The 15,050-nt window shown below is 46.8% G+C and overlaps 1 protein-coding gene across 2 annotated transcripts in view; it reads right to left on the bottom strand.

Annotated features, from left to right (window-relative positions):
• Nucleotides 1-15,050, bottom strand: part of LOC115193878 (ninein-like protein) — a 55,045-nt gene that overhangs the window by 28,550 nt on the left and 11,445 nt on the right. For both annotated transcript variants that reach the window (XM_029752995.1, XM_029752996.1), the window contains exons 5-7: nucleotides 9,598-9,664; nucleotides 7,858-8,048; nucleotides 6,218-6,370 (exon numbers count right to left, since the gene is read on the bottom strand). In XM_029752995.1, coding sequence (XP_029608855.1) covers nucleotides 6,218-6,370; nucleotides 7,858-8,048; nucleotides 9,598-9,664 — 411 coding nt within the window. The remainder of the gene's footprint in view (nucleotides 1-6,217; nucleotides 6,371-7,857; nucleotides 8,049-9,597; nucleotides 9,665-15,050) is intronic.

The raw sequence follows: 15,050 nt of genomic DNA, 5'->3' as shown, positions 1-15,050 counted from the left end.
AAACTACAAACCTCAGATTTCCCACTTCCTGGTTGGATTTTTCTCAGGTTTTCGCACGCCATATGAGTTCTGTTATACTCACAGACATCATTCAAACGGTTTTAGAAACTTCAGAGTGTTTTCTATCCAAATCTACTAATAATATGCATATCTTAGCTTCTGGGCCTGAGTAGCAGGCAGTTAACTCTGGACACGCTTTTCATCCGAACATGAAAATACTGCCCCCCAGCTCAAAGAGGTTATTAATATGGCTTAGCCTACATTCCATTCCCCATTTGCTCATGGTTTACATCCCACACCAGTTTGGGACATGGAGGAGTAGCAGCAGTATTTAGGTTCTGAGCCAGCCTGAGAAACACACTTTTGTCTCACTTTTGTCTTAGTTTTCGACCACCCGCCCGAGGGTCGAGTGGCGCCTGAGGCAGGGGACGAGGAGCGCGAAGGATTTTGCTTTGGACTTCTGGACCCTGGCCGCCAGCGCGGGATGGAACAACAGGGCTCTGATCAATCACTACCGGTGCAGTCTACGCGAGGACATTCGTCGAGACACCACCCTCACGTTGGACCAGCTCGTGGATCTGTCCATCCGGCTGGACAACCTGCTGGCTGCCCGTGGACGTCCGGATCGGGGCCTGTCAGTTCCATCCCCCAGCACCTCCGCTCCGACGCCCATGGAGCTGGGAGGTGCTGCGCTTAGGGTGACCGGAGGAGGGGCCATTCCCTGCACCATTTGTGGCTGCAGAGGGCACACTGCTGGTTGGTGCTGGGGAGGTTCCTCAGGGAACCGAGGCAGCAGGCAGGGCACTATCGTGTCACCCCAGATGAGTCGGCACCAGGCTCACCCAGAGCTCACATGTATGTGTTTATTACATTTCCTGAGTTTTCCCTGCATAAAGCGCTCGTAGATTCAGGCGCAGCTGGGAATTTTATTGACCGTTCATTTGCTCATAGTTTAGGGATCTCCCTTGTTCCTGTGGATATGCCATTCCCTGTGCACGCCCTAGATAGTGGACCATTAGGGTCAGGGCTGATTAGGGAGGCCACTGCTCCACTAAGCATGGTTACGCAGGAGGGTCACAAGGAGAGAATCAGTCTCTTCCTTATGGATTCTCTTGTGTTTCCCATGGTGCTGGGCCTACCCTGGTTGGCCTATCATGACACCACTATTTCGTGGCAACAGAGGGCTCTAAAGGGGTGGTCACGAGAGTGCTCAGGGAGGTGTGTGGAAGTTTCCATCGGTGCGACTACAGTGGAAAGTCCAGACCAGGTCTCCACCGTGCGCATCCCCTCAGAATATGCCAATTTGGCTCTCGACTTCTGTAAGAAGGCAGCGACTCAATTACCACACCATCAACGGGGGGGATTGTGCGATAAATCTCCTGGTAGACGCAGCACTTCCCAGGAGTGTATCCTCTGTCACAGGAGGAGACGGCGGCTATGGAAACATATGTCTCCGAATCCCTGGGGCAGGGATACATTCGGCCCTCCACTTCACCTGCCTCCTCGAGTTTATTTTTTGTGAAGAAGAAGGATGGAGGTCTGCGCCCGTGTATTGACTATCGGGGTATCAATCAGATCACAGTGAGGTACAGCTACCCGCTGCCTCTCATTGCCAGTGCGATCGAGTCAATGCACGGGGCGCGCTTCTTCACAAAATTGGATCTCAGGAACGTTTACAACCTGGTGCGTATCCGGGAGGGGGACGAGTGGAAGACGGCATTTAGCGCCACCTCAGGGCACTATGAGTACCTCGTCATGCCATACGGGTTGATGAATGCGCCATCAGGCTTTTGTTGACAAGAGTTTCCGGGACCTGCACGGGCAGGGTGTAGTGGTGTATATCGACGACATTCTGATATACTCCGCTACACGCGCCGAGCATGTGTCCCTGGTGCGCAGGGTGCTTGGTCGACTGTTGGAGCATGACCTGTACGTCAAGGCTGAGAAATGTCTGTTCTTCCAACAGTCCGTCTCCTTCCTAAGGTACCGCAATTCCACTTCAGGGGTGGAGATGGAGAGTGACCACATTTCAGCCATGCGTAATTGCCCGACTCCCACCACGGTAAAGGAAGTGCAGCGGTTTCTAGGGTTTGCCAACTACTACCGGAGGTTTATCCGGGGTTTTGGTCAGGTAGCGGCTCCCATTACCTCACTGCTGAAGGGGGGGCCGGTGCAACTGCAGTGGTTGGCGGAGGTGGACAGGGCTTTTGGTCACCTGAAGGCTCTGTTTCCCTCGACTCCCGTGCTGGCTCATCCGGATCCCTCTTTGGCGTTCATAGTGGAGATGGATGGACGCATCCGAGGCTGGGATAGGAGCCGTGCTCTCTCAGCGCTCGGGCACGCCACCAAAGCTCCGCCCTGTGCTTTCTTTTCGAAGAAGCTCAGACCGGGATCTGTTGGCTGTTGTCAAGGATCTGAAGGCGTGGAGACATTGGCTTGAGGGGGCTAAACACCCTTTCCTCATCTGGACTGACCACCGCAATCTGGAGTACATACGGGCGGCGAGGAGACTGAACCCTAGCCAGGCAAGGTGGGCCATGTTCTTTACCCGTTTTGTTTTCACTCTGTCCTACAGACCAGGTTCCCAGAACGCTAAGGCAGACGCACTGTCCCGGATGTATGACACAGAGGAGCGGTCCATGGATCACACTCCCATACTTCCGGCCTCTTGCCTGGTGGCACCGGTGGTGTGGGAGCTGGACACGGGCATCGAGTGGGCGTTACGCACAGAGCCCACTCCCCCCCAGTGTCCACCTGGGCGCCTGTACATTCCGTCTGCTGTCCGCGACCATTTGATCTATTGGGCCCACACGTCACCCTCCTCTGGTCATCCCGGCATTGGTCGGACGGTGCGTTGCCTTAGTGGGAAGTACTGGTGGTCCACCTTGGCCAAGGACGTGAGGGTTTATGTTTCCTCCTACTCGGTGTGCGCCCAGTGCAAGGCTCCCAGGCACCTGCCCAGAGGGAAGTTACAACCCCTACCCGTTCCACAACGACCGTGGTCGCACCTGTCGGTGGACTTCTTGACAGATCTTCCTCCCTCACAGGGCAACACCACGAACCTGGTCATTGTGGATCGGTTTTCTAAGTCCTGCCGTCTCCTCCCTTTGCCCGGTCTCCCTATGGCCCTACAGACTGTAGAGGCCCTGTTCACTCACGTCTTCTGGCACTACGGGGTGCCTGAGGACATGGGACCCCGATCAGAGACTCAGTTCACGTCCAGGGTCTGGAGAGCGTTCATGGAATGTCTGGGGGTCTCGATCAGCCTTACCTCGGGTTTTCACCCCGAGAGTAACGGGCAGGTGGAGAGAGTTAACCAGGATGTGGGTAGGTTTCTGAGGTCATATTGCTAGGACTGGCCGGGGGAGTGGGCAGAGATGGCCCAGAACTCGCTCCACCACTCCACTAACCTCTTCCCCTTCCAGTGTGTATTGGGCTATCAGCCGGTTCTGGCTTCTTGGCATCAGAGTCAGACCGAGGCTCCTGCGGTGGACGGCTGGTTCCGGCACGCGGAGGAAACATGGGACGCTGCCCATGTTCCCCTCCAGCACGCCGTGCTGCGCCAGAAATTTGGAGCAGACCGTGAGGCCCCGGTGTTCGCACCGGGGGACCAGGTCTGGCTCTCGACCCGAAACCTGCCCCTCCGCCTGCCCTGCCGGAATCTGGGTCCGCGGTTTGTGGGGCTATTTAAAAGTCCTGAGTAGACTGAAGGAGGTGAGTTACAGGTTACAGCTTCCCCCCGATTACCGTATTAACCCCTCGTTCCATGTGTCTCTCCTCAGGCCGGTGGTGGCTGGCCCGCTCCAGGAGTCTGAGGTTCGGGAGGTTCCTCCGCCCCCTTTGGACATCGAGGGGGCCCCGGCGTACTCCATTCAATCCATACTTGATTCGAGACGTCGGGCGAGGGGCCTTCAGTACCTCGTGGACTGGGAGGGGTACGGTCCGGAGGAGAGATGAGAGATGCTGGGAGTTCCACCGTCTCCGTCCGGATCGCCCTGCACCTCGCCCCCCGGGTTGTCCCCGAGGCCAGTGTCGGCGCGCGGCTCTAGGGGGGTACTGTCACGACTTCCACCGAAGTCGTTTCCTCTCCTTGTTCGGGTGGCGTTCGGCGGTCGGTGTCACCGGTCTTCTAGCCATCGTCGATCCACTTTTCATTTTCCATTTGTTTTGTTTTCCTACACACCTGGTTTCCATTTCCCTCATTATTTGTTGTGTATTTAATCCTCTGTTCCCCCCATGTCTTTGTGTGGGATTGTTTGTTGTAAGTGCTTGTGTACTTGTTTACTGGTGCGCGTCGGGTTTTTGTACCCATATTCTGTTGTATTTTTATGCCGTTGGTTTTTGGATTAAACTGCTCCGGCTACTACCTAGTTCTGCTCTCCTGCGTCTGACTTCCCTGCCACCAGTTACGCACCCCATTTACACATATGTACAGTGCCAGTCAAAAGTTTGGACACACCTACTCATTCAAGGGTTTTTCTTTATTTTTACTATTTTCTACATCGTAGAATTGTATTTATTTATTTTTATTTCACCTTTATTTAACCAGGTAGGCCAGTTGAGAACAAGTTCTCATTTACAACTGCGACCTGCCCAAGATAAAGCAAAGCAGTGCGACAAAAACAACACAGTCAATAACATAAAAGAAAATAAAGATGTTTCTATTTATGTTCAGTGTGTGCAAAAGTAGAAGTGTAGGGAGGTAGGCAATAAATAGGCCCTAGAGGCAAAAATAATTACAATTTAGCATTAATACTGGAGTGATAGATGTGCAGATGATGAAGTGCAAGTAGAGATACTTGGGTGCAAAAGAGCAAGAGGGTAAGTAATAACATGGGGATGAGGTAGTCGGGTGTGCTATTTACAGATTGGCTGTGTACAGGTACAGTGATCGGTAAGCTGCTCAGACAGCTGATGCTTAAAGTTAGAGAGGGAGATATAAGACTCCAGCTTCAGAGATTTTTGCAATTCGTTCCAGTCATTGGCAGCAGAGAACTGGAAGCGTGTGCTACGGGTGGGTGTTGCTATGGTGACCAGTGAGCTGAGATAAGGTGGGTCTTTACCTAGCAAAGACTTATAGATGACCTGGAGCCAGTAGGTTTGGCGACGGATATGTAGTGAGGGCCAGCCAACGAGAGCATACAGGTCGCAGTGGTGGGTAGTATATGGGGCTTTGGTGATAAAACGGATGGCATTGTGATAGACTACATCCAATTTGCTGAGTAGAGTGTTGGAGGCCATTTTGTTAATGACATTGCCGAAGTCAAGGATTGGTAGGATAGTCAGTTTTACGAGGGTATGTTTTTCGGAATGATTGAAGGAGGCTTTGTTGCAAAAAAGGAGTTGATTCTTGAGTTAATTTTGGATTGGAGATGCTTAATGGGAGTTTGGAAGGAGGGTTTACAGTCTAAACAGACACCTAGGTATTTGAAGTTGTCCACATATTCTAGGTCAGAACGTTCTCAAAACGTTTAAAAAATGTTGTGCTTTACCAGTCAGGAAACATATGGCTTTGTTCCTAGAAGCAATGGGAAACCAAAAACTTAAGTTCCCACAACTTCCAAGGAACCAAATGTGCTATCTGGGTCCTTAAAAGGTACAATATGCCGAAATCACTCTGCCATTTCCTGGTTGCTGAAATTCTAATAGCTCTCCTAATTTCAGCTTATGTGTCAAAACAAGCAAGTATAGTGTTTATAATCATTGTACCATCTAAAACTGCTGTAACCAAAAATGTTGTATTTTCAGCTGTTGAGACTAGAGTATCAAAATCTAAAGTAAAAGACACAAAAACTAAACATTAGAACGTGAAGCACAGAAATAGAGCACATAGAACAAATCTACCGCTTCTTAGACTTGCTTTCAAAGAGAATGACAGATCTATAACTCACATTCGTATGTGAATTTGGTCCGGGCACCCAAAAAGTTACATATTGCAGGTTCAAACACCAATCAGCCCACATTTAATGCAAAGTGACAGTTTATTTGTTATAAATAGAATATCAAATACTCCCTTCAGTTCGAGACAGGTGGTCCCACGTGGCAATGTATTGTCATTTGTATTATCCACGGATCATTATTCTGGCCTAATTACATACATTTACTCTACTGATCCTGACCCAGACCCACTCACATACATACATTTCCATATAAATAAATTACTGTTAAACATGTACACGTTCCCTAAAATGGTGTTGTTCTGTGTCTGTCTGCTTACCTGCTGGAGTGAGCGGTGGGGGTTGTGGCGTATGGGGGTGGAGGAGGTGGGAACTGGGACACCCTTTTCTCTGAAAAGACCCTTCTGGAACTTCCTGAGGCTGACCCTCCCATCCAGGTCAGTGTCCAACTTCCTGAAGAGGGCGTCCAACTCCTGTGTGATAATGCGTAGAGTCAGGGGTTAAAAACATGAAGTCAAATTCAATACAGAAATCCAGATACAGAGAGAAAGATTCAAACTACTCATATCTAGGATAACACACCCAATATATATACAAAAGTATGTGGACACCGCTTCAAATTACTGCAATCGGCAGTTTCAGCCACACCCGTTGCGGACAGGTGTATAAAATCGAGCACACAGCCATGCAATCTCCATAGTCAAACATTGGCAGTAGAATGGCCTTACTGAAGAGCTCAGTGACTTTCAACGTGGCACTGTCATAGGACGCCACCTTTCCAACAAGTCCGTTCGTCACATTTCTGCCCTGCGAGAGCCACCCCGGTCAACTGTAAGTGCTGTTATTGTGAAGTGGAACTGTCTAAGAGCAACAACGGCTCAGCCGTGAAGTGGTAGGGCCCACAAGCCCACAGAATGGGACCATCAAGTGCTGAAGCGTGTAGCGCGTAAAAATCGTCTGTCCTCGGTCGCAACATTCATTACCGAGTTCAAAACTGCCTCTGAAAGCAACGTGTGAAGCTCGTTGGGAGCTTCACACAAGCAGCACCAAGCCTAAGATCCCCATGCCAAATGACAAGCATTGGCTGGAGTGGTGTAAAGCTCACCACCATTGGACTCAATGGACAAATCTGTTTGGCAGATGCCAGTAGAACGCTACCTGCCCCAATACATAGTGCCAACAGTAAGGTTTGGTGGAGGAAGAATAAATGGTCTGGGGCTGTTTTTCATGGTTCAGGCTAGTTCAAGTGAAGGGAAATCTTAATGGTACAGCATACAATGACATTCTAGACGATTTTGTGCTTCCATCTTTGTGAAAGGCCCTTTCCTGTTTCAGCATGACAATGTCCCCGTGCACAAAAAAGGCCCATACAGAAATGGTTTGTCGAGATCGGTGTAGAAGAACTTGACTGGCCTGCACATTGCCCTGACCTCAACCCCATCAAACACCTTTGGGATGAATTGGAACGCCGACAGCGAGCCAGGCCTAATCGCCCAACATCAGTACCCGACCTTACTAATGCTCGTGGCTGAATGGATATAAGCCCCCGCAGCAATGTTCCAACATCTAGTGGAAAGCCTTCCCAGAAGAGTGGAGGCTGCTATAGCAGCAAAGGGGGACCAACTCCATAATAATGCCCATGATTTTGGAATGAGATGTTCGATGAGCAGGTGTCCACATACTTTTGGTCACGTAGTGTATCTTTGGCAGGTAACCACTGACTGCAGTCAGATGACTCCCTGCCCGTCTCCCTGAGGGTTGCACTCTATTACTCCCTCTCATGGATTAAAAAGGAATGGACTGATGTATACTGGTATAAGAGATATAGATTAAACTCCTTTGGCCCATGTTTACACTAATCCAATGCCTTTGATCCCTTGACGGGGAGTCAGCAAGTGCACAGATCTGGGAATTAGGGGAATTAAAACAGCCACTTGCTGAAATTATGGGCTGGCCATACCTCTGAATTCAGGTCCTGCAGGCCAAGGTGGTCACAGACCAGGGACAGTTCCTGTCTGTTCAGAAAGCCTCCTCCTCCTACTCCAAGCTCCTCCCATACTGCCCTCATCTGGCTGTCTGACACCTCGGCCCCTGGCCCAGGGGATTGGAGCGAGCTCCCCGAACTGTCCCGTTTCCATCGCTTCTGCTGCCCTGAGACACACGTACAGATGTTAGGATGAAAGTCCCTCAAAGAGTATAGCATTAGACTGTATAAATAGGGCTTGGACTTTTTCCTGATCACATGACCTAACCAGGAAAGCTCCTGTCTTGAAGACTGAATGTACAATTACAGTGAGGGAAAAAAGTATTTGATCCCCTGCTGATTTTGTACGTTTGCCCACTGACAAAGAAATGATCAGTCTATAATTTTAATGGTAGGTTTATTTGAACAGTGAGAGACAAACTAACAACAAAAAAATCTAGAAAAACGCATGTCAACAATGTTATAAATTGATTTGCATTTTAATGAGAGAAATAAGTATTTGACCCCTCTGCAAAACATGACTTAGTACTTGGTGGCAAAACCCTTGTTGGCAATCTCAGAGGTTAGATGTTTCTTTTAGTTGGCCACCAGGTTTGCACACATCTCAGGAGGGATTTTGTCCCACTCCTCTTTGCAGATCTTCTCCAAGTCATTAAGATTTGACGGTACATGGCCCAGTCCATCGTCCCTTTGATGCAGTGAAGTTGTCCTGTCCCATTAGCAGAAAAACACCCCCAAAGAATAATGTTTCCACCTCCATGTTTGACGGTGGGGATGGTGTTCTTGCGGTCATAGGCAGCATTCCTCCTCCTCCAAACACGGCGAGTTGAGGTGATGCCAAAGAGCTCCATTTTGGTCTCATCTGACCACAACACCTTCACCCAGTTGTCTTCTGAATCATTCAGATGTTCATTGGCAAACTTCAGACGGGCATGTATATGTGCTTTCTTGAACAGGGGGACCTTGCGGGGGCTGCAGGATTTCAGTCCTTCACGGTGTAGTGTGTTACCAATTGTTTTCTTGGTGACTATGGTCCCAGCTGCCTTGAGATCATTGACAAGATCCTCCCGTGTAGTTCTGGGCTGATTCCTCACCGTTCTCATGATCATTGCAACTCCACGAGGTGAGATCTTGCATGGAGCCCCAGGCCGAGGGAGATTGACAGTTCTTTTGTGTTTCTTCCATTTGTGAATAATCGCACCAACTGTTGTCACCTTCTCACCAAGCTGCTTGGCGATGGTCTTGTAGCCCATTCCAGCCTTGTGTAGGTCTACAATCTTGTCCCTGACATCCTTGGAGAGCTCTTTGGTCTTGGCCATGGTGGAGAGTTTGGAATCTGATTGATTGATTGCTTCTGTGGACAGGTGTCTTTTATACAGGTAACAAACTGAGATTAGGAGCACTCCCTTTAAGAGTGTGCTCCTAATCTCAGCTCGTTACCTGTATAAAAGACACCTGGGAGCCAGAAATCTTTCTGATTGAGAGGGGGTCAAATACTTATTTCCCTCATTAAAATGCAAATCAATTTATAACATTTTTGACATGTGTTTTTCTGGATTTTTTGTTGTTGTTATTCTGTCTCTCACCGTTCAAATAAACCTACTATTAAAATTATAGACTGATCATTTCTTTGTTAGTGGGCAAACGTACAAAATCAGCAGGGGATCAAATACTTTTTTCCCTCACTGTAAGTAAACTTGAAAAATATTTAAGTACCTTGTGCCTCAAAGGTTTGATGGATGGTGTCCTTTTGGCTTCCGGTTTCCTCATCTGACTTGAGACTCTGGAAGTAAGACATTGAAGAGTGTCACCAAGTGTTCAAAACTGGAAAAACAACTACCTTGCCTAAATGCTGACCCATATGCCCGTCCACATACAGTATCATAATCTGGCTATGTTGTTTAGTCAGTGTGTCGGACACGTGTGAGAACTGCACTGTGAAAGCTAGTTTACCCTACTACTAAGTGTGTTGTGAGAGTTTGTATAGCAGATGTAGTGTGTTTGTGTGTGTGTAAGTGTGCCTGCTAAGTTCCCTCTAAATACACCTCTGCTGTCTTCAACCAGGATCTCAGCGATCACTGCCTCATTGCCTGCGTCTGTAATAGGTCCGCGGTCAAACAACCACCCCTCATCACTGTCAAACGCTCCCTAAAACACTTCAGCGAGCAGGCCTTTCTAATCGACCTGGCCCGGGTATCCTGGAGGGATATTGACCTCATTCCGTCGGTAAAGGATGCCTAATTATTCTTTAAAAGTGCTTTCCTCACCATCTTAAATAAGCATGTGTAACAGTATAGCTTCGGTCCCTCTCCTCGCCCCAACCTGGGCTTGAACCAAGGACCCTCTGCGCACATCAACAACAGTCATCCACGAAGCATCGTTACCTGACGCGAGTGACGTCACCTGATTGAAACGCTACTAGCGCGCACCACCGCTAACTAGCTAGCCATTTCACATCGGTTACACATGCCCCATTATTTTTTTTGTTGGAATTAACAGATATAGCCCTTGGTTCACCACAGACTTGACTGCCCTTGACCAGCACAAAAACATCCTGTGGCGTTCTGCATTAGCATCAAATAGCCCCCGCGATATGCAACTTTTCAGGGAAGTTAGGAACCAATATACACAGGCAGTTAGGAAAGCAAAGGCTACCTTTTTCAAACAGAAATTTGCATCCTGTAGCACAAACTCCCAAAAATGTTGGGACACTAAAGTCCATGGAGAATAAGAACACCTCCTCCCTGCTGCCCACTGCACTGAGGCTAAGAAACACTGAACAGCTGATGTTCTGAAAGAGCTGCAAAATCTGGACCCCTACAAATCAGCTGGGCTAGACAATCTGGACCTTCTCTTTCTAAAATGATCCACCGTAATTGTTGAAACCCCTATTATTAGCCTGTTAAACCTCTCGTATTGTCTGAGATCCCCAAAGATTGGAAAGCTGCCGCGGTCATCCCCCTCTTCAAAAGGGGGAGACACTCTAGACCCAAACTGTTACAGACCTATATATATCCTACTCTGCCTTTCCAAGGTCTTCGAAACCCAAGTGAACAAACCGATCACGGACCATTTCGAATCCCACCATACCTTCTCTGCTATGCAATCTGGTTTCTGAGCTGGTCATGGGTGCACTTCAGCCATGTTCAAGGTCCTAAACAATATCATAACCGCCATCGATAAAAGACAATATTGTACAGCCGTATTCGTCGACATGGCCAAGGCTTTCGACTCTGTCAATCACCGCATTCTTATCGGCAGACTCAACAGCCTTGGTTTCTCAAATGACTGCCTCTTCTGGTTCACCAACCACTTCTCAGACAGAGTTCAGTGTGTCAAATCGGAGGGCCTGTTGTCCGGACCTCTGGCAGTCTCTATGGGGGTCCACAGGGTTCAATTCTCGGGCCGACTCTTTTCTCTGTATACATCAATGATGCTGCTCTTGCTGCGGGTGATTCTCTGATCTACCTCTACACAGACGACACCAGTTTGTATACTTCTGGTCCTTCTTTGGACACTGTGTTAGCAAACCTCCAGACGAGCTTCAATGCCATACAACTCTCCTTCTGTGGCCTCCAACTGCTCTTAAATGCAAGTAAAACTAAATGCATGCTCTTCAACCGATAGCTGCCTGCACCTGCCCGCCCGTCTAGCATCACTACTCTGTACGGTTCTGACCTAGAATATGTGGACAACTACAAATACCTAAGTGTCTGGTTAGACTGTAAACTCCTCTTCCAGACTCACATTAAGCATCTCCAATCCAAAATTAAATCTAGAATCGGCTTCCTATTTCGCAACAAAGCATCCTTCACTCATGCTGCCAAATACCCTCGTAAAACTGACTATCCTACCGATCCTTGACTTCGGCAATGTCATTTACAAAATAGCCTCCAACACTCTACTCAGCAAATTGGATGCAGTTTATCACAGTGCCATCCGTTTTAACACCAAAGCCCCATATACTACCCACCACTGCGACCTGTATGCTCCCGTTGGCTGGTCCTCGCTACATATTCGTCCGCAAACCCACTGACTCCAGGTCATCTATAAGTCTTTGCTAGGTAAAGCCCCACCTTATCTCAGCTCACTGGTCATCATAGCAGCACCCACCCGTAGCACACGCTCCAGCAGGTATATTTCATTGGTCACCCCCAAAGCCAACTCCTTTGGCCGCCTTTCCTTCCAGTTCTCTGCTGCCAATGACTGGAACGAATTGCAAAAATAACTGAAGCTGGAGACTCATATCTCCCTCACTAACTTTAAGCATCAGCTGTCAGAGCAGCTTACAGATCATTGCACCTGTACATAGCCCATCTGTAAATAGCCTACCCAACTACCTCATCCCCATATTATTATGAATTTGTTTGCTTCTTTGCACCCCAGTATCTCTACTTGCATATTCATCTTCTGCACATCTATCACTCCAGTGTTTAATTGCTAAATTGTAGTTATTTTGCCACTATGGCCTATTTATTGCCTTACCTCCCTAATCTTACTTAATTTGCACACACTGTATATAGACTTTTCTATTGTGTTGTTGACTGTATGTTTGTTTATTCCATGTGTAACTCTGTGTTGTTTGTGTTGCACTGCTTTGCTTTATCTTGGCCAGGTCGCAGTTGTAAATGAGAATGTTCTCAACTGGCCTACCTGGTTTAATAAAGGTGAAAGAAAAAATAAAGAGATTAAGCTGTAAGCGAGTGCTAGCCTGTTAGCATGAGCAATGATAACAGAGGGAGAAAAACCCAGCTAAAACATAACGTTCTGAGAACCATATGTTTCTTAGAGCATGGTTGTCTTTTGGTTATTTTGCATACAACCTTCCCACAAGAGTTGCTTGGCTTTGGAACATTCTCAGCACATTTAAGGAACTTGACAAAAAAAACATTATTTTCTTAGTATTTCATAACTTTAAACACGTGTCAAACTCATTCCACAGAGGGAATGTCAGCGGGATTTCGTTGCACCCTTGTACTTGATTGATGAATTAAGGTCACTAATTAGTAAGTAATTCCCCTCACCTGGTTGTCTAGGTCTTAATTGAAAGGAAAAACTTGCAGATACTCGACACTCAGTGGAATGAGTTTGATACCCCTGCTTTAACAGAACGTTTCCTAAAAGTTCCAACATGGTTACATTTAATTTCATGTTCTAGGAACGTTCAACTGATTTAACACTGGGGAATGTTCTCACATAGTTCAGAGAAAGTTAAGAAACAACGTTCTTCTGTGAAAATGTCAGTACTTTAGCATAATGTTTCTAAGTCGTGTAGGGGAGGGTATATGCAGGTATGCACTGTATACCCACTTATTTTTGAGTGAGCATTGCGAATACTCATTTCTTAATCCCCACAATGCATTTCAATGTAGTGTAGTGGCGGCATACACCCTGTCAATTAAAACTGCAATATGTAACTTTTTGGCCAACCTGACAAAATTCACAGAAATGTGTGTTATAGATCTGTCATTCTCATTGAAAGCAAGTATAAGAAGCGGTATATATGTTCTATGAGCGCTATTTCTATGCTTCCCGTTAAGTTTAGTTTGTGTCTTTTACTTTCGGTGTTGTACACCAGCTTCAAGGCTTAAAATACAATATTTTTGGTTATGGAAAACCCAGGGTCGTTACAATATATTTCACAGCAGTTTAAATGGTACAATGATTCTCTACACAATACTTGCTTGTTTTGTCACAAACTGAAATTAGGCAAACTATTCAAATATTAATCAGGAAATGGTAGCGATTTCTGCATAATGCAGCTTTAAAAAGTAGCTACAAATATTCAAATGTATTGAAAAAAATATATACATGTTTTGACAGTATTGAAAAACAATCCTGTGGCTTTTTCCAAATACCCCGGTATACGGTTTATACACTACACCACCCAAGCCTAGTTCTAAGAATGTTATTTAAAAACAAATATACAACAGGTGGGTCTAATCCTGAAAGCTAAGTGGTTAAAACCGCATTCCAGCCGGTGTCTTTTCCACAAATTACTCTTTTCCATCTGACTGCGCAATCCGCTGTCTCGTCAGCTCAGCCAGGCAACTTGATCTCCACTATAAAAAGCATCTAGACATTCTCACATTTCCTTTAGACTAAAATATGTTTTCAACAGCGGAGATTTGTATAAACCTTGGGGTCTCTCTTTCCGACATTTGCAACATTGTTTAAATTTTCAAATTCAATCTCCAGTTGTCCAATAATGACGTGTCGAGACATGACGGACAACTTCAGTTTGAAGTGATTGTGTTAGCTGTGCTGTTGGCTAGCTCCTCTGAACAACAATGTCCTGACGAGTGAGCACATTTTCTATGCCAGGCGAAATCGCGCCTCATTAGCTAATTGTTATGGATGTATCCAAATAAATGTCACTAGAAAACAGCTTAAACAAATAAATGCAGCTACTGTTGTTATTCTGGCTGCACTGTTTGACGTGACTGTAATTCAGCCATATTTGGCTAGCTAGCAAGCGATAAGAATGTTGCCAGCCAGTATGGCAATGGAACATTTAGAATGAACGACTGGGTCGCGTCCATAAATACAGACCCAAAAAAACAACGACTGGGTCGCATCTCTGGCAACCGAATCAATAGAACGAACGACCAGCCGATTTGGATAGCAACCCTAGATTTGTGTCCGGACTATATCTTGTGGAAGGATGAAATAGTATATACACATTTATTAAAATAACGTTATAATGAAAATATGTCAATCATATTTGAATATGTTGGTAACCCGTTGTATAAAAGTGATAATGCCCTGGAAGCCGGTGTTTGGAGGATATATTGGCACGGTTTAACAACATCCGTGGCAATATATCCTCCAAACACCAGCTTCTCTGGCATTATCACTTCAATACATTCCATTCTCAGCATCAACAAAACTCTCGATCCTCGATCTAGTTAAGTGTGATCAGGTGTGTTGGCCGCGGCCACTAATTGGCCACACCTGATCTTAATGAGTGCTTGTTTCATTTGAAATTGAACAGCTTTGTATGAACAGCTTTTTATGCGTAAAACATGGCATGCTAGTGCCATCCTGGTGGCACAGTGTGGCACAGTGATTCCATCTGTTGGTAAATGTTAATTACTGCAACTCCAGTGTTTTACCGGTGTGCTTGAAATACCCGGATGTATTGCAATATACTGAGCAAGACTGGTTAC

Source organism: Salmo trutta, chromosome 5 (assembly GCF_901001165.1).
Source record: "Salmo trutta chromosome 5, fSalTru1.1, whole genome shotgun sequence".
NCBI classification, from domain to species: Eukaryota; Metazoa; Chordata; class Actinopteri; order Salmoniformes; family Salmonidae; genus Salmo; species Salmo trutta.
This window is presented reverse-complemented; position numbering and strand designations above follow the sequence as displayed.